The sequence below is a fragment of the Bufo gargarizans genome, chromosome 2, assembly GCF_014858855.1.
Source record: "Bufo gargarizans isolate SCDJY-AF-19 chromosome 2, ASM1485885v1, whole genome shotgun sequence".
In the NCBI taxonomy this organism is placed as follows: domain Eukaryota; kingdom Metazoa; phylum Chordata; class Amphibia; order Anura; family Bufonidae; genus Bufo; species Bufo gargarizans.
In genome coordinates this window covers 380,799,040-380,824,862 of record NC_058081.1, presented here as the reverse complement: position 1 = coordinate 380,824,862, position 25,823 = coordinate 380,799,040, and the positions used below count along the sequence as shown (strand labels likewise).

At 40.5% G+C, this 25,823-nt stretch overlaps 1 protein-coding gene across 1 annotated transcript in view; it reads left to right on the top strand.

Moving 5' to 3' along the window:
• ARHGAP26 (Rho GTPase activating protein 26) overlaps positions 1 to 20,508 on the top strand; it is a 380,080-nt gene extending 359,572 nt beyond the window's left edge. Inside the window, exon 23 of the mRNA XM_044277261.1 lies at positions 16,538 to 20,508. Within this exon, the coding sequence (XP_044133196.1) occupies positions 16,538 to 16,626 (89 nt within the window). The 3' untranslated portion in view covers positions 16,627 to 20,508. The remainder of the gene's footprint in view (positions 1 to 16,537) is intronic.
• Positions 20,509 to 25,823: the final 5,315 nt, after the last annotated feature.

Below are 25,823 nucleotides of genomic sequence, written 5' to 3'. Positions count from 1 at the left end.
CTGAGTTTTTGGACTAGACCCATATGCAGCACGAGGCCCCAAAATGTCCTCATTTCGGCTGCACTGACCGGTGTCCAGCCACCGGGTCTAGCCAAAAATGAGCCTGGGTTTTGAGCGACGAACTGTTGGGCGTACAGATTCGTCTGCTCCACCATCAAATTCACTAGTGGGTTACTGAAAAAAATGTGGCAGGGGGGGGTCTGGGGTCTGATAGATGGAAGTTTGAAATAAAAGTACTTTTTCATTTTTTTTTCCCTAACTTACTTTTCCCTTCTTTCCCTGCCTAACGGTGCCTCTCCCTCACTGACCCTAACCTACCTGGGTGGCGATGGGTGCAGGAGGGTGATGGATGGCGATTAGGGGGACACTTAGGCTGGTGCTGGACGATGCTGCACGGTCAGGGTGCTGGACAGGAAGAGGAGGGGAGAGAGGAGCGCAGGAAGTTTGAATCTCGCGCCTCTCTCCCCTGCACCAATCAGCACCCTGGACAGCGGCGTTCAGCACCAGGGCCAGCACCGCCTCTCCAAATGCACGGACTGTGATTGTTGGTGTATAATTACGCCACCGATCGCAGTCTTTTTCTGGTTCATCGGGTCACAGGACACCCGAATGGACCGGAAATGCAGAAAACCGCAGGTCTGAATTGACCTGCGGTTTTCTGCGATCGCCGATACGGGGGGGTCAACGCCTGCGTTGTTACGGGATGCCGGCTGAATGATTTCAGCCGGCATCCCGTTCCGATTAACCCCCGGGGCGCTGGAATCCCGATTTTAAGTCAGGACGTACCGGTACGTCCTGTGTCCTTAAGGACTCGGGAAATAGGGCGTACCGGTACGTCCTGTGTCCTTAAGGGGTTAAAAAGGTTGTCCCATGACAAGGAGGGAATTTATCATTGTAGGTGTAGTTGAGGTTAGTTTTTAGACTGGAGTTGCTATACGCCCCAGCGCCAGATTTATTCAAATGTTGCACAGTTTTAATAAACTCTGTGCAAGTGAAATGTGGTTGCAACTACCGGTAATTCACTTAAAGTATGTCTGGAGTGGATTTGCAATTTTTTTTGCGACTTTTTAAAAAGTCGCTCTTCATAAATGTGTCACAAAAGTCATAGAAATAAGGACAAAATTTGTACTCCAAATCTGTAGGTGGTGCTGGAAGGCGCAGTGCTCAAAAAGGTCACAACATTTTTGTGCAAGTGAAACCAAACAAAAAGTTCCCCCATTATTCCCTATCCATAACATAGAGGACCCCCTTTGAGAAAATGAGTACAGGGACCCCATATTTCCTGTTTGAATGGTATGGCGGCCACGCATGTGTGTGTCAGCTCCATTCAACTCTTTGGAACTGCCACGGATAGCTGAGTACAAGCTATTAGCTATCTCCCGAAGAGTTGAATGGAGCGGCAGCATGATGATCCATTGAAACTGGGGAACAGGAGGCCTTCAATCTCGCGATCAGTGGAGGACTCAGTAGTCGGATCCCACCTATCAGACACTTATCCTCTATCCACAGGATAGGCAATAAGTGTTTGTCATGGGACAAACCCTTTAACCTTCCCCAAAGTATATTTTTTATATGTTGGTGCATGTTGTCAAATAAATCATTCCCCAATGTAGGCCCTATGTCATATATTGAAGGCCCCAATGTAATAACATAAAGCACATGCCAAACTAATGTTGGAAGACCATAACATCTTGCACCTCCAGTATGTTTCAAGGTGAATACATCTGGTTTATTAAACCCAGTCTTTATCCCTGTCTCGTGTCCAGACACGTTTTATTTAAAAGTATTGTCAAACTGTTGAATGTGCTTGGCTACTCATTTAAGATTATTGAAAATTGCATTTTTACAAGCTTTTTTTTTGGGGGGGGGGGGTAATTTTTCGCTACATTTTACTTTTTTCATGAATTGTTTCAGTTGTTTTTCCTGTAGAAAAGTCTATAAACAAAATGACCACACCCTGAACATGTTGTGGACAAAAATAAACACAAGGAAATTTTCTTTAAAAACCTCACTACTAAAACACAGTGTTTGTAGGGCTTTAAATAAATTCCTATGAGTTAATATGTAACATCTAGCATATTTTTTCCTCCAAAAATAAGGGTCAGTCAAAAAATGTGGGGTTTAAAAAAAAAAAACTGAAAACCACCATTAGTTTACCTATCATTGCAATCTTTTTTTTTCTTAATTCAGTAGCTGTCATGTTAACCTTCAAATGTATAAAATATTGTCTATTTAAAAGTGGTTCATAAATCCTCTATATGTGTCCTCACTTTTGCGGTTGCTATGGTCATCTTACTCACAAACATTGAGGACGTCTTCTGTTGTCAGGCATAATCCGTAGACTGACTCACTGCAAACGTCTATGAATTGCTTCCTGTTGGTTAAGCAATGTGTGCTCCTGCACTGTCCAAAGAGCTCTCTCGTTACCCAGCTTCCCCCTTGCTGGTGATGAGTTGCAGCAGAAAGTTATGGGAAGTGAGGGCAACGTCAGAAGAGCGCTGCGAATGGGCAACCTCTACACTACAGTTCCGCCCCCTTAGAGCAGAAACGTAGACTGAGTAACGGATACTCTGAATTGAGACATGTCCAAAAAAAGGGTTTTGAAATGAATAGGAAGAAAAGGATGAACATAGTAGAAAGTAGTGTATAGAAGTAAGTTTGTTAAACAATAGGTACACTTTAACAATTTTGATCAGATATGTATGCTAGTTCTTATGGAAACACGAGGGGAGCAGTTTTCCCTCATGATCTTCAATCAGTCATGGAAATTATAACTTTTTTTAATACACAAAAGGGAAAGACTTTGTTTTATAACATTGCATTTGCATTGTTCAATGTAAACAATGTGTGTTTGCTATTGGTGCATTGAAAAAGTATTCATATGTCTTCAACGCTTCCAAATTTTTTCATGTTAAAAACATAAATGTATTTTATTGGGATTTTATGTGATAGACCAACACAAAGTATCAAGTATGTGTAAAGTGAAAAGAAAATGATACATGGCTTTCAAACTTTTTAAAAATAAAAACTGGATAGTGTGGTGTGTAGTTGTATTCAGCTCCTGAGTCAATACTTTGTAGGACCACCTTTTGCTGTAATTACAGCTGCAAGTCTGTTGAGGTATGTGTCTGCCAACTTTGAACATCTAGAGGCTGAAGTTTTTGCCTATTCTCCTTTGCAAAATAACTCAAGCTCAGTCAGATTGGATTGAGAGAGTTTGTGAACAGCAAATCTTGCCACAGATTCTCAAAACGAGGTCTGGACTTTGACTGAGCCATTCTAACACATGAATATGCTTTGATCTAAACCATTTCATTGTAGGTCTGGCTGTATGTTTTGGGTTGTTATCCTGCTGGAAGATGAACCTCCGCCCCAGTCTCAAGTCTTTTGCAACCTCTACCAGGTTTTCCTCCAGGATTGCCCTGTATTTATCTCCATCCATCTTCCCATCAACTCTGACCAGCTTCTTTGTCCATTCAGAAGAAAAGCATCCCCACAACATGATGCTGCCACCACCAGGTTTCATGGTGGTGTGTTTAGGGTGATGTGCAGTGTTTAGTTTTCTGCCACACATAGCGTTTTGCATTTAGGCCAAAAAGTTCAACTGTGGTCTCATCTGACCAGAGCACCTTCCACGTTTGTTGTGTCCCCTACATGCCTTTTGGCAAACTGTAAATGAGACTTCTTTACAGCTTGCTTTAAAAAATGGGTTTCTTTATTGCCACTCTTCCATAAAAGCCACATTTGTGGAATAGACAACTGATAACTGTCTTGACTGCTTATTTAATTTGTGAAGCCATGTATAATTTTCTTTTCACTTTAACATACTTGCTACTTTGTGTTGGTCTATCACATAAAATCCCAATTACATACATTTAAGTTTGTGGCTGTAACGTGAAATTTTTTTGGAAAAGTTCAAAGGGCATGAGTACATTTTCAAGGCACTGTATATACACAGAAAGTTAGGGTGATATTTATGGGAGACGTAAAAAGTTCACACTACAGTGATATTATATCATGGAAGTAGGGCATTTAAGTAGAAGCATGCAATGGTGATTTCCTCATCCCAAACAACATATTGAAACAAAAGCCAACAGCGGTGGGTATACTCCCAACAAAAATGTCAATGTTTAAAAAACTTGTCATGTGGCCTTGAGCATCAATTACAGCTTGACACCGACTGTTTACAAGTCGACTTATTGTCTGCTCGGATATGGCATCTCGCTCTCCTTGAAGGGCGGCACTCAGATCATTGAGGTTCTGGGGTACAGAGTTACAAGCGTCTACATTCAAGTAGTATGGGCTTGTCACTGTACCATTCACAAAGAGTAGGGCAGTTCTTTATTGACTAGACACACCTGCCCACACTATAACACCACCACAACCAAGGGCAAATAGTGGCTGATGCATAGTGCTCTTCTTGCTGTCTCCACCAATCCTTGGTGGCCATTATTTCTGCTCGGTGTGAATTCACTTTCATCGGTGAACAGCACCGAGGCCCACTGGTCCTTCGTCCAGCATAGACGCTCTCTGGCCCCTGCAAGACGATGACGCCTGTGGTCAGGTTCCCTTGTAGGTCGTCTAGCACGCAGACCACACTGATATAAACGGTATTGAATGGTCTGATGTGACACTTGGGTGCCTCTCACCTCCCTAAAATGTGCCTGGAGTAGTATGGCATTCATCATCCGGTTCTGCAGGGCATTGTTCACAATGAAGCAGTAAGCAATATGGGATGTGGCCAAAGGACGTCCACTTCTATGCTTTTCTGTGACTCTTCCAGTCTCTCTTTATTTCTGTTGCAACCGGCTAATGACACTCTAAGTTCTGGCCACTTCCTTCTGAGAAAATGCTGCTTGAGTTACTAAATGTTTTATTTAGCTCTGTTTATACAAAAGAAGAAAAATGAGCTGATATCTGTGGTGCTGGGGCTGTTAGTACATCCAGTAATATACTCACTTGGCTAACTGTAGATATGGTCCAAGACAAGTTAAATAGGGTAAATGTGAACACGGCTCTGGGTCCAGATGGATTACACCCAAGAGTGCTTAAAGAGCTCAGTTCAGTCATTGCTGTGCCCCTGTTTATATTTTTTAAGGATTCTCTAGGTACTGGTACAGTGCCAGGTAATTAGCGCAAGGCAAACGTGGTGCCTATATTCAAAAAATGATCAATGTCCTTCACAGGTAACTATAGACCAGTTAGTTTAACTTCTGTTGTGGGAAAAATGTTTGTAGGGCTCTTAAGGGACTATATACAGGAGTATGTGACTGTAAATAATTTTATAAGTGATAACCAACATGGGTTTACCAAGGACAGAAGTTGTCAAACTAACCTGATTTGTTTTTATGAGGAGGTGAGTAGTAGCCTGGACAGAGGGGCGGCTGTGGATGTAGTGTTTCTGGATTTTGCAAAGGCTTTTGAAACTGTCCCTCATAGACGCTCAATAAGTTGCTTAATAGACGTTTAATAGGTAAACTAAGGTCTATAGGCTTGGAAAGTGTAGTTTGTAATTGGATTGAAAACTGGCTGAAGGACTGTGTCCAGAGAGTTGTGGTCAATGATTCTTATTCAGAATGGTCCCAGGTTATAAGTGGTGTACCCCAAGGTTCAGTGCTTGGCCCTTTTATTATTTACTTTATTTATTAATGATATAAAGGACGAGATTTATAGCACCATTTCTATTTTTGCAGATGATACTAAGCTATGTAGAACTGTACAGTCTATGGAAGATGTTTTTTGCAGATGATACTAAGCTATGTAGAACTGTACAGTCTATGGGAGATGTCCATATACTACAAGCTGACTTGAACACTCTGAGTGATTAGGCATAAACTTGGCAAATGTAAAGTTATGCATCTTGGTAGTAATAATCTCTGTGCTTCATGTGTCCTATGTGATGTAATACTGGGAGAGTCACTTATAGAGAAGGATTTGGGTGTCCTTGTGGATGGTAGATTAAATTACAGCATACAATGTAAATCAGCTGCTTCTAAGGCCACCAGGATATTGTCATGCATTAAACGAGGCATGGACTCGTGGAACAGGGATGTAATACTACCACTTTACAAAGCGCTGGTGCGGCCTCATGGAATATGCAGTTCAGTTCTGGGCACCAGTCCATAGAAAGGACACACTACAGCTGGAAAAAGTACAGAGGAGAGTGACTAAAATGATAAGGGGCATGGAGGGTCTTAGTTATGAAGAAAGATTAAAAGAATTGAATTTATTTAGTCTTGAGAAGAGACGTCTAAGGGGGGACAGGATTAACCTATATAAATAGGCCATACAAAAAATACGGTGAAAAACTGTTCCATGTAAAATGCTCTCAACAGACAAGAAAAAGTTCAGTCTCCGGAAGCGTCAAAGCTTCTTTACTGTAAGAACTGTCAATCTATGGAATAGACTTCCTCAGGACGTGGTCGCAGCAGGAACAGTGGACAGTTTAAAAAAAGGTTCAGATGAATTCTTAAAAGTAAACAACATTAAATCTTATGAAAACGTGCAGAAATGTGAGTCTCAATTCCTTCTGGGATTCGCGTCCCCTCACCTATACCTTGGTTGAACTTGATGGACTTATGTCTTTTTTCAACCGTATTAGCTATGTTACTATGAAGCCTTGCAATAGCGAGGTACTCTTGATCAATTGTTAGGTGTCGCCTTGTTCTCATATTGTCAAAATGTGAACTAGGGTTGTTGCGGGTATCGAAATTTCAGGGACAGGGAGCTGCGATCAGCGGCAGTTAACCCCTCAGGTGCGGCACCTAAGGGGTTAACTGCCGCTGATCTGCCAGTACCCACCTCCTGTATAAAGAGGTAATTATCATTGGTGGTGCAGTGTGCCCCCCCTCTACCCCCCATCCCATTAAAATCATTGGTGGCACAGTGCGCCGGCCTCTCTCAACCCCCCAGTATTAAAATCATTGGTGGCAGTGGCCACAGGGACCTCTCCCCTCCCCCTCATTGGTGGTGCAGTGGAAGCTTCTGATCGGAGCCCCAGCTGTGTAAGCCTGGGGCTCCGATCGGTTACCATGGCAGCCAGGACGCTACAGAAGCCCTGGTTGCCATGGTAACATCCCTGATGCTGTGTGCACAAAGCACAGAGCAGCAGGGACAGTGTGAAGTCCTATTCACCCTGATAGAGCTCTGTCAGGCTGAATAGGACAAGGGATGAAAGATCCCAGGTTCTAGCCCCTAAGGGGGAAAATAGTTATTAAATAAAAAGTGTAAAAAAAAACCCCCCACCAAAATATAAAGTATAAATCACCCCCTTTTCCCAATTTCACATATAAAATATATAAATAATAAACCTATTACATATCGCCACGTCAGAAAAGTCCAAACTATTAAAATATAAAAAAAAATCTAGGTGGTGAACGCCGGAACAGAAAAAAATAAATAAAAACTGCACGACTCGCCATTTTTAAAAATGCGGAATGCACGTGGCTTTTTTGGTTTATTTTTTTCGCGTGGTATCGAATGGTATTGAGTATCGCAATACTTTTTCATGGTATCGAAACCAAATCAAAAATTTGGTATCGCAACAACTCTAATGTGAACAGCATGATGAGGAGGACTATTTAAATGCAAATTCTAATTGAACGAGGAAATTTATTGGGCGATTCATGGATCAAACACCTGTTGTAAATTTTGTCATTAAGCTCCTTGTTAGAGAACAGCAAGTTGTGCAAAAACTACTGAAACACTGAACAGTTGGACATGTGCATTGAAAAGTTTAGAGAAAATCACATTAAGTTCACCTGTAAAGATTAGCGTGCATTTAAGGTTCATCATGAAATTTCACCCACAAGCTAATTATTCCTAACTTTTTGTCAGTAGTGTATATAGGATATATACATATATTTGAAAATTATTTTTCCTCCTATATCAGATATACTGATATACAAATACACAATGCTACATTTATGATCTTTGTAACCAGTGCTGGCCATGCAAGGTCTGGGGTATGCTGTAGTTATGGGCACAGTCAAGAAAATTGCAGGTGAATGCAACATTAGTGCCCCACCTAAGATTACACTGTAGATTTACAAATGGTCCATAAGACCAATAACGCCTTTTTGTTCATTTCATGTGCTAATTATTAAAATGTAACATTTATTAGATACATTGTTAAAATAAACAAAATAAATATGTTTATAAAAATATCTGCTTTGTCACATGGTTGCTTTGTATTTTTTCCACTACAGTAGAACTATTTAACTCGGTCTACTGTCACTAGCTAGGCGATAATGAGCTGGTACTGCACGCTAGTTATTGGCTCACCATCTTTTAAACCTTTCACTACATCAATTATTTAAATCCTAGGTGCTGCTCCATACCCTATGTGCACTAGCTGTATTAAAAAGCTCAAACACTGCCCCCGACATGTTTCAAACTGGCGTCCACATAAGATTACATTCACAACTAAAAATTAAAATGTCCATGAAAAACTAAAACACTATCAGTTTTTCACGGCCATTTGTTAACCATTTTGTATCCATTTTATGGCAGACTTTAACGGCTATTTTAAATGGGTGATTTTTTTTAATTTTATTTATTATTTAAAAATAATACCCAACCTCTGCAGTATAATGCCCCCTACAGTGGCTCATAGCTGTAATGATGTCCTCAGCAGTAATAGTGGCCCCCAGCAGTAATAGGTGCCATTTTTTTTTTTATGCCAAAAAAAAGAATTACTCATCTTAAACATTTGCATGCATAGAGGCAGCCACTCCTCTCTTGATGCTAAATAACTTGTGTATGTCGGGGTCTATCTTGTAAACAGCCAAAAATAGACCATGTCTTATTGGATAGTGGCCATCAATTTTTTTTTATTTTTTTTTACTGTTGTGTGAATGCAGCCTAAGGCTACATGCACACGACTGTATGTGTTTTGCGGTCTGCGATCTGCAAAAAAAAAAGGATGCCATCTGTTTTTTGCGGATCCATTGTAACGATGCCTAAAACAGACAAGAATAGACCACAAGGTGTGCTGTCCGCATTATTTGCAGACCCATTGAAATGAATGGGTCCGCATCCTATCCGCAAAAAAACAGAACAGAAACAAACAACGTTCATGTGCATGTAGCCTAACATGTATAAATACACAACGTATTGATCCTTAAAACAGATGAACTGTAAGAGCATACTGCCATTTCAAGTGCCATTGCTGTGTAAAGGATAGAAAGACAAGACTTCAGTATGCAAGAGTGCAAAAATCTTATAACTGAGCAGTGAGAAGACCTCACCTAGTCAGATGAATGCAGATTTATTTTCCACCATGCTGAGTGAAGAGTTCACTGCTCTAATTGCTCAGGAGGAGTGCCCATTCTCATGAAGCTCTCTCCCTGTAACTGCCACAGTTTCAAACAGAACATATGACCAGGGGACAAAAAAGAAGGAAAAGGACAAACAGCAGGTGGCGCTATACAGATTTATTTTATTGAATAGCTCACTGGCTTTATCGGCCATTTGAGAAGGCTCCTGTGAGCTCACCAAGCACAGCACTGTTATGTACATTGTATAACGGCATATGCGTGGTATCGCGCTCTGCTTCATTCACTTCAGCCCCTAGGCCATGTGGCAGATTAATATGTTGTCACTGACCTAGGAAAAGTTGTGAGAAGGCTGCAGCGCTTACAGGCCTTCTCAAACAGTTGATCAGTCTGGGTCCCAGGTATCAGACCCCCACTATCAGATACTGAAGACTTATCCTGAAGATAAAGCCATACAGTGAAGGCAATAACAATATTAAAACATCTTTTTAACTTGGATTTGGAGCCTTCCTGTAATGGTCCCCCCCTCACTAACAACACGTTCTATGTTCCTAATGCTGCTGTTGTGCTTTGTGTTATTGCCCTATGCATTAAAGAGATAATTGCATAGAAAGAAGAAAAGGTCACCACTCCCATTAATGTCTAATTTCCTTTGCCTGTGTAATTATATTTGTAGCCTTGTACAGAGAGCAAGCCAGTGCTCAACAGCTGATGACAGTGCATTTTTCTAAGTTGTAGTCTCCCTTTATCAGTAACACAATTTTTCAGTGCTTACTATAGTAGATATATATATATATATTATCATACTGAAGAACTGTGATACTAATAATTATAATACTCCATTAGAATCTGACTTGCTTTGGGTATATTAAAATAGCTTGAATTCTGCATGTTTGTATTGGTTTTAAATAAATTAATGTTGAATCCTCAAAAAATTGAAAATAGACAAATGTTTTAAGAAACATAGAATTTTAAGTTTATTTGTCAGCATGCAGAAACTACACATTTGCTTGAGGAGCTTGAGCAAACTGTTAGCCCCTAAACACACAATTGTATGTATGTATATTGTGGGGTTTCGCTCTGGTAGACAGGATTAGCGGACGCAGTATAGAGGCAACAACAAGTTCTTTGGATCAAACAGTTTAATGTTTTATTCACACTTTAGGCAAGTGACAAAACAAGGAGTCATAAACAAGCAAAAAGTCACCTTGCGGTGTTGGTGGTAATTCACACCATGCGGCAATTCTGCCTCCGAGTCCTTCAGCATAGCAGCACCAACCTATTTCACAACAAACAGTTAGCAAGCCTTGATCCAGACACAAGGCTCCCAGATCCCAACATAGAGACATGGCTTCTGAGTCCAGCTGCCTATTTAAGGACAGCCAGGTGCTGCCAAAATCTGGACCGACACTTGAAATCCGGTCCGGTATTTGACCTCACCTGGCTGTAAAACAGCCCAGAAGCACATGCTGGGAGGAAAACACTTGTTTTCCCAGACCAAACCTCTCACTGTGTCAAAATATATAAATTGCTAAAGGTGGTCATAAGTGTAAAGTGTCAGATCATAGCATTTCCACAATTTGCCAGTTGTCTACTTTCAGAAAATATATGGTTATGCAGGTATATTTTCTTTGTTTTATAATTCAGGTTTAATTTGTGCACAGGGTCAGGCATTGCATTGTCACTGCCTGGCCCTGTCAAACAAACCGGAGCGGACTGGGAATTTAAAGTGGCCCCATTTTGTAGGCAGGTCCAAGATAACAGGTGCAGGGCTACACCAATAGGCTGGGTCAACAATGCTATAGTGGAAAATACCATCCCAGCAGAACCAAATAATACAGTATAGCACAATATACTGCCCCAAAATATGGCCCTCTGTGATGGTCATCAATAGCTACCATCTTCTGTTCTCGTCCTTCAGTTGTCTATGGAGCAGGGGGCTTTGAAGGGAAGGTGTGGGCCACAGCAGTTGAACTCAAGAGGGCATGTGCAGTCGCTGGTTGGGTACATGAGTACCTGATCCTTACAGGGTTAATTACTGTTCAGAGCTCATTATGTACCCGTTCAGTGGCAGAGAGAACTTGGGTGGCCCCATGGGGCATCGGCCCACCAGGAAATTTTAATTGTAGGGTATGTGGCCAATCAGCCCCTGCAATCAAAGCATTGTGGGAGGGATTGGCCACAGAAATGAGTGGAGATTGGGTGCAACAAGAGTATTGGTCATGCACCAATTTCGAACCTCCGCTGTACATGTACGGGAGAAGTCAACACTAAAAAACGACCATAGATATCCCTATTGCCAATACTTAGTGTATCAATAAATATTGTGGCTAATAAAGGGTCCAGCTAATCAAATAACCCAGTACAAGCTCCCGAGTATACAAAACAACTGAAATAAAAAATGGAGCTTACATATAAGTACCAGTATCAGTACCCATATAAAACATTATATTTTATTGAATCATAGTGTATTACAAAATATACCATTAAAAAGGGGAAGGTGGCAGAACAGACACCATCCCAGCAGTACACACACTACAAAAATATATCATATTGGAAAATAAATAAAGATCAATATTCCATATAGACTGAACAAAAATATAAACGCAACACTTTTGGTTTTGCTCCCATTTTGCATGAGCTGAACTCAAAGATCTGAAACATTTTCTACATACACAAAAGACCCATTACTCTCCAATATTGTTCACAAATCTGTCTAAATCTGTGTTAGTGAGCACTTCTCCTTTGCCGAGATAATCCATCCCACCTCACAGGTGTGGCATACCAAGGTGCTGATTAGACAGCATAAATATAGCACAGGTGTGCCTTAGACTGCCCACAATAAAAGTCCACTCTGCAGTTGGATCACACAGCACAATGCCACAGATTTTGCAACGTTTGAGGGAGCCTGCAATTGGCATGCTGACTGCAGGAATGTCTACCAGAGCTGTTGCCCGTGCACTGAATGTTCATTTCTCTACCATAAGGCATCTCCAAAGGCATTTCACAGAATTTGGCAGTACATCCAACCGGCTTCACAACTGCAGACCACATGTAACCCTACCAGCCCAGGACCTGCACATCCAGCATGTTCACCTCCATGATCGTCTGAGACCAGCCACCCGGACAGCTGCAGTAACAATCGGTTTGCCTAACCAAAGAATTTTTGTGCAAACTGTCAGAAACCGTTTCTGGAAAGCTCATTTGCATGCTCGTCCTCCTCATCGGGGTCTGGACATGACTGCAGTTCATAGTTGTAACCGACTTGAAGTGGGCAAATGCTCACATTCGATAGCCTCTCCAACGTGCCAGACGCCTTTTGTTCACTGTTCAGGGCAGATGGCAGACAGCGTGTGTGGCGTCATGTGGGTGAGCGGTTTGCTGACATCCACTTTGTGGATCGAGTGCCCCATGGTGGCTGTGGGGTTATGGTATGGACAGGAGTATGTTCTGGACAACGAACACAGGTGCATTTTATTGATGGCATTTTGAATGCACAGAGATACCATTCTGAGGCCCATTGTTGTGCCATTCATCCACGACCATCACCTCATGTTGCAGCATGATAATGCACGGCCCCATATTGCAAGGATCTGTACACAATTCCTGGAAGCTGAAAACATCCCAGTTCTTGCATGGCCAGCATACTCACTGGACATGTCACCCATTGAGCATGTTTGGGATGCTCTGGATTGGCGTATATGACAGCGTGTTCCAGTTCCTGCCAATATTCTCCAACTTTGCACAGCTATTGAAGAGGAGTGGACCAACATTCCACAGGCCACAATCAACAACCAGATCAACTCTATGCAACAGAGATGTGTTACACTGCATGAGGCAAGTGGTGGCCACACCAGATATTGAATGGTTTTCTTTTTCCCCCAGTAAGACAAAACACTGTGCACATTTCAGAGTGGACTTTTATTGTGGGCAGTATAAGGCACACCTGTGCAATATTCATGCTGTCTAATCAGCACCTTGATATGCCACACCTGTGAGGTGGGATGGATTATCTCGGCAAAGGTAAAGTGCTCACTAACACAGATTTAGACAGATTTGTGAACAATATTTGAGAGTAATAGGTCTGTAGAAAATGTTTCAGATTTTAGAGTTCAGCTCATGCACAATGGCAGTAAAACCAAAAGTGTTGCATTTATATTTTTGTTCAGTGTATATAAATGGATATAAAAGTAGTATATTATAAAAGTAAAAAGTAACAATGGTTGCGAGAGTCATTAGTGCATAATATAAGGATATTGGCAATCTGATAATCTTAGACCAATCCTGCAAAAATCTTAGCCAAAACTCCAAGGAGACCATAGCAAGAAAAAGACTCACCCAAGCAAAGTGTGTACACCAGGATGGCGCTACCCCAACGCGCGTTTCTGCGTGCCTTCGCCCGGGGGATGTGCTGCAGAAGTCTAGTGTTTAAAGATGGCGCTGCTCTCGAGTACTGTGGGTGCCATAACCGCTGGGTTTCTGCTGTTTTATACAGCAGAGGCCCAGGGGTAATGTCTGCGATTGGTGATAATGCAGATTGGGGACAATTAACCCCTCAGATGCTGTGATCAAAAGTGACTATGGTATCTGGGAGTGCTAAAACCAGGAGCTGCACACATTCTGGCCCTATACTAGTAATAGGCCTAAGCATGTACAAGGCTTACAGGCCTATTACTAGCACATTCCAATGCAGTCCTGTAGGTGGCAGCACTGCATTGGAATATACTGAATTCAGTATTCTTTATTACATAGATATGCAATACAGAATACAAGATGTAATCCAATGTCACCATGTTATAGTCACCTAGGGTGACAAAAAAGTTTAAATGTAAAAATAAAAAAAAGTTAAAAAAAATGTATCACACTCCTGTCCCCTAGAATAAAAAATAAATACATAAACAGTAAAAAAATAAAAAATTAACATCATGGGCATAGTAACTCTTCCTGCAAAAAAGAAATAAAAAATAGACATACTTGGTATTTTCGCATCTGTAACAACCTGCTCTATAAAAATAGCACAAGCTATAACCTGTCAGGTGAACATTCTTAAAATTTTAAAACTGTACCAGAACAGCCATTTTGTTTGTTACCTTGCCTCACAAAAAGTGTACTATCAAAAATATCTACCCCAAAATAATATCGATAAAACGGTCACCTTATAGTTACATAGTACATAAGGCCGAAAAAAGACATTTGTCCATCCAGTTCGGCCTGTCATCCTGCAAGTTGATCCAGAGGAAGGCAAAAAAAAACAAAAAAAAAAAACAATCCTATAGTTTCCGAAATAGGGTCACTTTCTGGGGAGTGTTTACTGAAAATTATCCCAGTGAAATCTTCCCATATGTTGCTTCTTCCCTAAAAGCAGAGAAATAGTGATTTGGAAAATTGCAGATTTCTCCAAATTTTCTGTAAATTTAGGATTTTTTAAATTAAATAATTAGGTGAATTTTATCAACTCAAATTTACCACTATCATAAAGTACAATGTGTCACGAGAAAACATTCTTAGAATGAAGGTAACAGGTCAGTTTTACCGTGTAGGGAACACCTTAAATACAAAACCCATAGAGTAGGGCTACACGACAACATTTGTTGTGCGAAATTAAGATGCACGACAAAAGTGTACAACTACAGTGACACATGTTGCACAACATGTAATGTCACTGCGACGCGACAGTTGCACAAAAATCCAACTTGGATGGTTTTCTATGCAGCTGTCATGTCGCAGCGTGTCACATAGGGCGACACCATAGACTATCATTACAAAAAAGGTTGTGCAACATGACTGCAATAAATGTCGTTGTGAAGCCATAGCCTAAAACTGTGGCAGAATTGCAGTTTTTTATTCCAATTCCACCACATTTAGAATTTTTCTCAGCTTCCGACTATATTGTATGCAATAATAAAGGGTGCCATTAAAAAGTACAACTTGTCCTGCAAAAAACAAGCCCCCATAAGGCTATGTGAATGGAAAAATAAAAAAAATTATGGCTTCAGAAATGCAGGGAGTGAAAAACTAAACTGCAGAAAATCGCAAGGTTAAGAAAAAGTATCATGCTTCAGAAACAGCCTCAGATCAACAGAAAAAAACACTGTTTTAATCAGGTGAACCACAGTTATGCACACAGATGGATAGGGAGGTCGCTGGTGACAGATTCCCTTTAATGGCATAACTAGAACAACTCATTAATGAGTCATGTAGCAACCAGACTGGTAGGGGAATGAATAGCCTAATGGCCTAGAGCCATTAATGTTAAAGTACTCGTAATGTCGGAGAGCCTTCTGTGGTCATAGTAGGCTTTGAGGATATAACAAAGTCCATTTGTTTACAATGCTTATTAATGTATGTCTATAATACAGTATAGATTGATTTATAATGTTTGTGTGTGGATGAAGATTGCAGTGTTTTAGTAATGTATTCCTCTGAAGTATATGGAAAAAAAACTGTGGGGTAAAACATAGCTAGAGGTCTTTCTAGGTTAATAAAATAAACTGAGGCAGTGACCCAGATGCTGTGTTGTAACAGATGATCAGTGCTGAAAAGACAGACTTGGTCAATCCAAATTGAGTTTTAACCCTAGTTTTTATTTTGGTTTCAGAAAGAACTCTTTCCTTAAACAAATCTCTGTTCTATAGCAATGCAATGGAATTACTTACTAAGTGTCTAGATTCCCTAGACATATAAATGAGCCAAAATCAGACTAACCAGAGCCTAAAATGTATTTCTCTGCATAAAACCGTTCATAAAAGTGCATGCAGCATTCCTTTTCTAGTCTAAATTCGTCCAAAACTGGCACGCAATCATCTACTTACAGTATTTTCCTAGTGTAATTCTACAGTACTTTTTATCAGGGCACTCCTTTCATCTAACAATATGTATAATGAAAATAAATATTTCATTAAAAAAAAATATATTTTATAGTTAGTTTATTCAGTCCATGTTTGACCCCATAGGTAAACTAGAACATGGAATAGTGTTAAGTGGACTCACTGATAGAACCTTGATTTGCAGTAATTATTGAATTGTGTACTTAAAAATCTTAGCTATATGAAAAGTTCTGATGGCTGCAGCAGTAATGAGATTTTAATGTAACTTGGCTCTTACAGTAGTTCTTTTGCATCAGGCTTCCAGTGACTTTTGATGGTCAGAATAGTGCAGCATATGTTTTTTTTTCTTACGAGAAAAAAAAAAAAACCTGCTCGACCTTTTATGATTGTATATTGTATTATTCAGATGTTGATGTCTTTATTTCTCCCAATTAGTTCATCCATCGCAGGAGCCAGGCTGGTTAGAAGGAATGCTCAATGGGAAGACTGGACTTATCCCTGAGAATTATGTGGAATTCCTATAGCTTTATGTTCTGCCAGCAATCCTACGCTTTACATGGTATCCATGACAACAGCTGATGGCATTGAAGATTATCTCCCTATGCCTCCATGAATTACAGGGTGAAGGACTTTTCACTACCTGTTGCAGTGAAAATGTATAGCTCTGTACATGATTTATGGTGTTAAAATTTAGACAGAAGTGTGACCATTTATTTTTTATTTTTGCAAGGGACCATTTTATGTTTACTGTTATTGTAGTATTTTAATTCACTGTACCTTGTAACCACTAAAAGTCAATAATGTGTGTACTCTGCCATTGTGGACTAAACCGAGGATTATATTGCAGGCTGTTTGGGCAACTTTATTAGACATTTCTTGTTTCATATATGCAAAATCAACCACAACTTGAGTGCAGATTTTAATGATTCCTTACTTAAATGAATTTTAAAGCAATGCTGTACTTTTTATTTTTTTTATGTACATATTGATGAGCTAGATATAACATTGGCACTTTTTTATTAATTTCTTAAAATTATATAGTAATACCTTCTTCTGTTATTAGCAGTCAAGGGAAACGGTCAAGTCCAATCAAAAATCATCAGCTGTGACACATGAAGTACTGCCGTTTTTAGATAGTCTCAGGAATAGCCAATTGTGAGATAAAAGAAAAAAAAATCACATGGGTAAGAAAATGCAGATTTAAGTGGCTAGGGGTTGTGTGACATAGTGGACTGCAATCCTACACACAGCCACTGGACAAGAGTGGTGATGCATCTGGAACAAAGCAGCCATATTTTCCTCATCTCCTACAACTTCTTAGGTTCTTGTATTGCATATACAGAACCACATTTGTTCTATGTGGCGCAGCAAATTGGAACATCGTTTTTAATTTTACATTTAAAATTTATTCAGTTAGATCACACCTACTTAGGCCTTGACCTTATGCACACGACCATATCTGTTCTGCAGTCCGCAAACTGCAGATTCACAAATGCGATGCCATCTGTGGACCGTATTTTTCATACCAGAATAGGATATTTTTTATAATTTGTGGAACAGACCTACAGATGTGGAGAGCACAGAGGTGACCCTTCCGGATGTCTGTTCCACAAATGATATAATATGTCCTATTCTGGCCCGCAAAATGTGGTTCACTGACCCATTGAAGTCAATGGGTCTACAAAAAAATACGGATGGCATACAGTTGGTGTCTGTATTTTGTAGATCTGTGGTTTGTGGACCGCAAAACAGATACGGTTGTGTGCATGTAGCCTTAATTAAAAAATGCTTCTGTGTCCTTATAGGGCCCCCGTGGGTTGATTCTTTTTCAGAACATTACCCTAATATGTTCAGTGGTCGCACATGCTCAGTAGCACAGCCTACCACCCACAGACTGATTCTTGCAGGCTAGCTAATTAGAATCAGTGCGCTATACACATCTTCTGCATCCAGCACTGAACACATAGGGTGTCATAAGAACACTTGGGCACCATTACAAGTATAAATATTCAAATTAATATTTAATAATTGGACTGCAGATGATTGACAATTTTGTTTCCTATACACAACAGGAAAGAAAAATGTAAGACATCATGCAGAGGCAGGGGCAGCGTGCTACATCAGACTCCTCTCTCTCACATTGCTGCCATGCATTGTAGTACTATAAGTACTGAATGCCATCACAAGAGTGACAGACCACTGAAATTAGAAGATTAGTGTAATGTAAATCCTAACCTGATAATCTTCAGATCCCATGAATAGCACTTTTCTTCCAGTCTGATATAGCAAGTGAAGAACAATCTGTGGTTCCCCGCCTTCTGTAAATTTGGGCCCTCCTACAACTTGAGGCCACTTTCATTTTTTTTTCCAAGGCCACTTCAAGTTCCCAGTCCTCCCCTGGTGATTGATTGTTTTTTTTCAAAAAGCGTATACATCCTTATGCAATCTAAAGTATGCAATCACAAAGTAACGAAGAAAAGAAAGGGTACCATTAGAAGTAGAGCCTTAGGAAGAGGAGAACAACTCTACATAACGTATGAGCTTATGTTGCAATACAAAGTCAATAGAAAGCGTAGACCATGTGGTGGCGAGGGGTCATGATAGGCCATTTTAAAGCACTTCATATTGGACAAAAAGGCAGGCAACACTGTCATTTTATCAGTGTGTCCATTCCAAAATATGATTTGGAAGCTGGATGCTTAGGCACAGAAACAAGATCCATCCAGAATTTTAGTAAAGCGCTAGTGTTGCCACAGAACAATACACATGTGCTGCTGACTAGTCTACCATTTAACCTTTACAGGTAACTGTGGATGAATAACCGCAAGACATACTGTCTTTTTTTTAAAGGTGTCTGCTTTTTGCTAATGATGATCTATCCTCAGGATAGCTCATTAATATCTGATTGGTGGGGGTCTAACACCCAGCACCCCCACGGATCAGCTGTTTGAAGATGGGACAGCTCAGTCTGTTCAAGTTAATAGAATGGAGCCATCACATATAAGTGAATGGGGACGGCATTATTGCTGCAGTGAGCAGGTAAACGGAGAAGAAAAGGCAGCTCTTGTACAAGCACTGCCTTCTCTTCAAACAGCTGATTTGCGAGGGTGTCGGAAGTCAAACCCGTGCTCATCTGGTATTGATGACCTATCCTGAGGATAGGTCATCAATAGTAAAAAGCAGACAACCCCTTTAGCTAGTCACAGTCAAGTGAGATATATTTTAAATAAGGGGTGATGCACACACGCTTAGTTGTTAGGAGGCAGGCAGAGAATGTATAATGACAATATAATTATATTCTGGCTGTTAATTAATAAAAGATTAGGTAAAGTGTCATTCCATCAACCTAGTAAAAATATGAGCCTTAGGCCTCATGCACACGACCGTTGCGTTCCGTTCTGCAAAATGGGGTTCCGTGATCCATTTCCGTGTGTCTTCCTTTATTTTTGGAGGACCACCAGACATAAAAGAAATAAAAAAAAAGTCTAAGTCAGGTTTGCCATGCAAATGATAAGAAAAAAATGGACGCACGGACGCGGATGACAATATTGTGTGCCTCTGCGTTTTTTTGCGGTCCCATTGATTGAATAGGGGCTGCAAACCGTGTTCCGCGAAAATAATAAGACAGGTTATTTTTTTTGACTGACTGGAACCACGGACGCGGGTGACAAACAGTGCATTAGCAGAGTTTTCAACGGACCCATTGAAAGTCAATGGGTCCGCAGAAAATCACAAAAAAAGGAACAACGGACACGGAATAAAACAACGGTTGTGTGCATGAGGCCTTAGTCTGTAACAGAGGTGACATGCAGATCATTATAGTTTGTAAGATGATTGTAGTTTAAACATTAAAGGCAGTGTGATTATGCCACTAAATGTCCGCTAACAATGAAATCGCTTTTAGCCGCAGTCAGTTTGAGAATAGAGCTAATCTGCATGTCATGGCTGTTTCAGCTGCAGTGTAGCTGCCATCCATGAGCCCAGCCTAAAGTGTGAGTATTTTTACTTCTGCACTCAAGATTGTTCAAGCTCTTCATTGCACTGTTGGTGCCCTGCAGATGTAGCTATGTGCTCTTTCTCTTTTATTGTCTGTTACTCCTTTTTGTATCTTTTACGTTTTGAGTACTTGAGTTTATAAATTGCTGTATATTTTATTTTGCAAATATAACATTGTAAATAGAAATTTATGTCAAGTGCTGTGAGGTAAAGTTCTATATTTGATAATACTTGTGCACTAATTAAGCTCACTGGGATGATGTCCACTTTTCTAGATGTTTTTATGACCAGAGTTGCTGCAAGGATCAAAGAAATAAGTTGGAGCCATGCTTACTGATGACATAGAACTCTGTGATGCCGCCTCATTTTATAAATTATTTTTTTGTACCTTAAGTCAATTTCACTGGATTGCCCTGTAAAAAAAATACTCATACTCAACATGCACATTGCCTTTTGAGGTTGGCTGATGCTTTGTTCTGTCAGCTCCTTGTAATGAATGATAATGGATTTCGCTTCAGCCCTCAAATAGCTGCCTTAACTTTGTGCCATGCTATGCCTCAGTGCAGTTAGTTCCCTGGACCTCATAGGCTGCTTTCTCATTCACTTGTCCACAGATCAACTGCTTTAACACTGTAGCAGTACATCCATCCATAACAGTATCACCCCTGCTAGCAATACATGTCCATAACATGTACCGTATATAGAAACCATGGTTATGGTGACACATCTTGAGAGCTGCTTCCTCTTCATGTGCATATATGCACAGTATTAGCAGAATGAGATGAACACGTTGCTTTGTTATATTTGGTTTGCTGGATTGCATTTTCAAATCAGTAAATATATTAATGCATGCTGCATACTATAAAGGAAGGATCAAAATAAAATTCATACCTGGAGAAATACAATGAAATGCTCACTTTAGCTGTTTTGCCAGTTATACGGTATAAGTGATTGTGCTTTGTGTCTAGTCTGCATTAGATTAACGCTGTAACTCCACTTTACACATTATTTTATATAACTATATAAGTATAACCTGGTTTATGGTTGGTTGTCGTGCACAGAAGTTAATGGCAATAACCAATGGCCCTGTAACCCATTGAAGGTCGACTAAAGGCAGCCATACACATTCAATAGCTGTCGGATGAATGATCGTTCAGCCAACAACTATCTCTCCCAAATTCCCTCATATACACTCACCTAAAGAATTATTAGGAACACCTGTTCTATTTCTCAATAATGCGATTATCTAGTCAACCAATCACATGGAAGTTGCTTGAATGCATGTAGGGTTGTTGTCCTGGTCAAGACAATCTCCTGAACTCCAAACTGAATGTCAGAATGGGAAAGAAAGGTGGGCTACAACAGCAGAAGACCCCACCGGGTACCACTCATCTCCACTACAAATAGGAAAAAGAGGCTACAATTTGCACGAGCTCACCAAAATTGGACTGTTGAAGACTGGAAAAATGTTGCCTGGTCTGATGAGTCTCGATTTCTGTTGAGACATTCAAATGGTAGAGTCTGAATTTGGCGTAAACAGAATGAGAACATGTATCCATCATGCCTTGTTACCACTGTGCAGGCTGGTGGTGGTGGTGTAATGGTGTGGGGGATGTTTTCTGGGCACACTTTAGGCCCCTTAGTGCCAATTGGCCATCGTTTAAATGCCACGGGCTACCTGAGCATTGTTTCTGACCATGTCCATCCCTTCATGACCATCATGTACCTATCCTCTGATGGCTACTTCCAGCAGGATAATGCACCATGTCACAAAGCTCAAATCATTTCAAATTGGTTTCTTGAACATGACAATGAGTTCACTGTACTAAAATGGCCCCCACAGTCACCAGATCTCAACCCAATAGAGCATATTTGGGATGTGGTGGAACGGGAGCTTCGTGCCCTGGATGTGCATCCCTCAAACTGCAAGATGCTAGCTGCAAGATGCTATCCTATCAATATGGGCCAACATTTCTAAAGAATGCTATCAGCACCTTGTTGAATCAATGCCACGTAGAATTAAGGCAGTTCTGAAGGCAAAAGGGGGTCCAACACCGTATTAGTATGGTGTTCCTAATAATTCTTTAGGTGAGTGTACATACAGCCCGGTTGAATGTTTAAGTGTATTCTATGGGGAGAAGGAAGAGGGCCTCTGCCAGAAATCCAGCTTATCTCCCGGGAGAACAAAAGGATTGGTCAAGTATATACATTTTGCGCGATCCTTCTATCATTATCTGTCAGGGGAGAGTCAGGAGTTCCCCACAAACATTAAACTGTCAGCCGAACCCACTGTTCTCAGCGGGTTTGGCTGACAATACACTTCTTGATTCTCCAGTTCCTCTTACCTTAGTATTCATGTCTACATGACACTGTATAAATGGTTGTCCTGAGTTACCTAACTAAAGCTTAAAGGGGTTGTGCAGTTTTCTATATTAATGACCTATCCTTAGGATAGGTCATCAGTATCATATCTGCTTGATCCAACTCCTGGAACCCCAGCCTGTCACCTGTTTGAAGAGAAGGCAGTGCTTATAAATGGCAAGCAGGTGTATTTTCAGCTCCTCTAACCTTTTCATTTAAATGGAACAGAATTTAACTAGAACTGCTTCTTCCCATTCAAGTAAATGGGATGGAGGAGCTGTAATTGTACTGTTAGCCGCTGCAATGCTGACGGCAAGCAGGTAAATGGTCAGAACCCTGCCGATCTGATATTGATGACCTATAAAAGTTCATGAAAAGTTGTAATTTACTGTGGTAATTGCTATTCAGTCTCTGCTTGACTGTGGATTGAATCTTTCAATTTTACATACAGGGGCGGTAAGCATGATCTAGCATTGATCATCGCTTATGATTTGTTGTTGTGTATCAGTTTAGCCTTTTTTAAATGAGCTGTATTTAGCAATCTCACTCCTGTGCCAGCTGTATAGTAATGCTACTTTCACACTCGCGTTTTGTCCATGACGGGATCCGTTCAGATAATACAACCGTCTGCATCCGTTTAGAATGGATCAGTTTGTATTATCTTTAACATAGTTAATACGGTTGAAAAAAGACAAACGTTCATCAAGTTCAACCAAGGGATAGGTGGGGACACGTATCCCAGAAGGAAGTGAGATTTCTACATGTTTTCATAAGCATTAATGTTTTTTACTTTTAAAAATTTGTCTAAACCCTTTTTGAAACTGTCCACTATTCCTGCTGTGACCACGTCCTGAGGAAGTCTATTCCATAGATTCACAGTTCTTACAGTAAAGAAGCTTTGACGCTTCTGGAGACTGAACTTTTTCTTCTTCAGTCGGAGGCAGTGCCCCCTTGTCTTTTGAGAGCATTTTCCATGGAACAGCTTTTCACCGTATTTTTTGTATGGCCCATTTATATACTTGTATAGGTTAATCATGTCCCCCCTCTCAAGACTAAGTACATTAAATTATTTTATTCTTTCTTCATAACTAAAACCCTCCATGCCCCATTTTAGTCGCTCTCCTCTGTACTTTTTCCAGCTGCAGTGCATCCTTTCTATGTACTGGTGCCCAGAACTGGACTGTATATTCCATATGAGGCCGCACCAGCGCTTTGTAAAGTGGTAGTATTACATCCCTGCCCCGCGAGTCCATGCCTCGTTTAATGCATGACAATATCCTGGTGGCCTTAGAAGCAGCTGATTGACATTATGTGCTGTAATTTACTCTACCATCCACAAGGATACCGAAATCCTTCTCTATAAGTTACCCTCCCAGTGCTACATCACCTAGGACATATGAAGCACAGAGATTATTACTACCAAGATGCATAACTTTACTTTTGTCCACATTGAACCTCATTTTCCAAGTTGATGCCCAATCACTCAGTGTTTAATTCAGCTTGTTGTGTGTGGACATCTTCCATAGACTATACAGTCCTATACAGATTAGTGTCATCTGCAAAAATAGATATGGTGCTATTATTAATCCCGTCCTCAATATCATTAATTAATAAATGAAATAATAAAGGGCCCAGCACTCAACCTTCGGCTACACCACTTATAACCTGGGACCATTCAGAATAGGAATCATTGACCACAACTCTCTGGACGCGGTCCTTCAGCCAGTTTTCAATCCAATTACAAACTATACTTTCCACGCCAATAGACCTTACTTTACTTATTAAGCGTCTATGAGGGCCAGTATCAAAAGCCTTTGCAAAATCCAGAAACACTACATCCACAGCCACCCCTCTGTCCAGGCTACTATACGTCTCCTCATAAAAACAAATCGGGTTAGTCTGACAACTTCTGTCCTTGGTAAACCCATGCTGGTTATCACTTATAATATTATTTATAGTCACATACTCCTGTATATAGTCCCTTAAGAGTCCTTCAAACATTTTTCCCACAATAGAAGTTAAACTAACTGGTCCATAATTACCTGTGGAGGACCTTGATCCTTTTTTGAATATGGGCACCACGTTTGCCTTGCGCCAATCACTTGGCATTGTACCAGTCCCTAGAGAATCCTTAAAAATTATAAACAGGGGCACAGCAATAAGTGAACTGAGCTCTTTAAGCACTCTTGGGTGTAATCCATCTGGACCCAGAGCCGTGTTCACATTTACCCTATTTAACTTGTCTTGGACCATATCTACAGTTAGCCAAGTGAGTATATTACTGGATGTACTAACAACCCCAGCACCACAGATATCAGCTCCTTTCTCTTCTTTTGTATAAACAGAGCTTAAAAAAACATTTAGTAACTCAAGCACTCTTGGGTGTACTTCTTCTGGACCCGGAGCCTTGTTCACATTTACCCTATTTAACTTCTCCTCATCTATATCTACAGTTAGCCAATTGAGTATATCACTGGACGTACTTACAGCCCCGGCGCCACAGATATCAGCTCCTTTCTCCTCTTTTGTATATACAGAGCTAAAAAACCTATTTAGGAACTCTGCCTTTTCCTTATCTTCAGTGACTACCCCCCCCCCCCCCCCCATTACCATTATTTAGGGAACCTACCTGCTCAGACTTAGATTTTTAAGCATTTATATATTTAAAAACTTTTTGGGATTTGTTTTGCTTTCTTTTGCGACCTGCTGTTTGTTCATTTTGTATCTTTGCTAATTATATCTCCTTTTTGCAGATTTTATTGAGCCCTTTGTAATCTTCAAACGCTACAGATGACCCCTCAGATTTGTACTTTTTAAATGCCCTCTTGTTGTCTTTTATTGCTCTTTTTACAGTAGCTGTAAGCCATGGGGGGGGGGGGGGTGTAATTGTATTGTATTTATCCTCAGTATTATTATGTGACAGTAGCTGCTCCCAGTCTATGCCCTGAAATGCTGCCCTCAACCCAGGGAAATTAACCATTTTGAAATTCAGTGTCTTTGCTCTGCCTGACAGAGTTTGCGTTTTATAGTTTAGGGTAAATATAATTATATTGTGGTCACTATTACCTAGTGTTTCTCGAACAGTAAAATTACCAACAAGCGCTTCATCATTAGAAATTACCAGATCCAACAGAGCATCGCCCCTAGTGGGAGCTTCTACAAACTGGCCCATAAAATGGTCCTGCAGAGAGTTGAGGAATTTTCTCCCCTTTGCGGTTGAGGCAGAACCATGACCCCAGTCAATGTCTGGGAAGTTAGAATCTCCCATTATGACCACTGTACCAGCCTGTGCCGCCCGCTCTATTTGGTTATACAGTTGCGTTTCTATATCCTCTGTGATGTTAGGGGGTCTATAGATCACAGC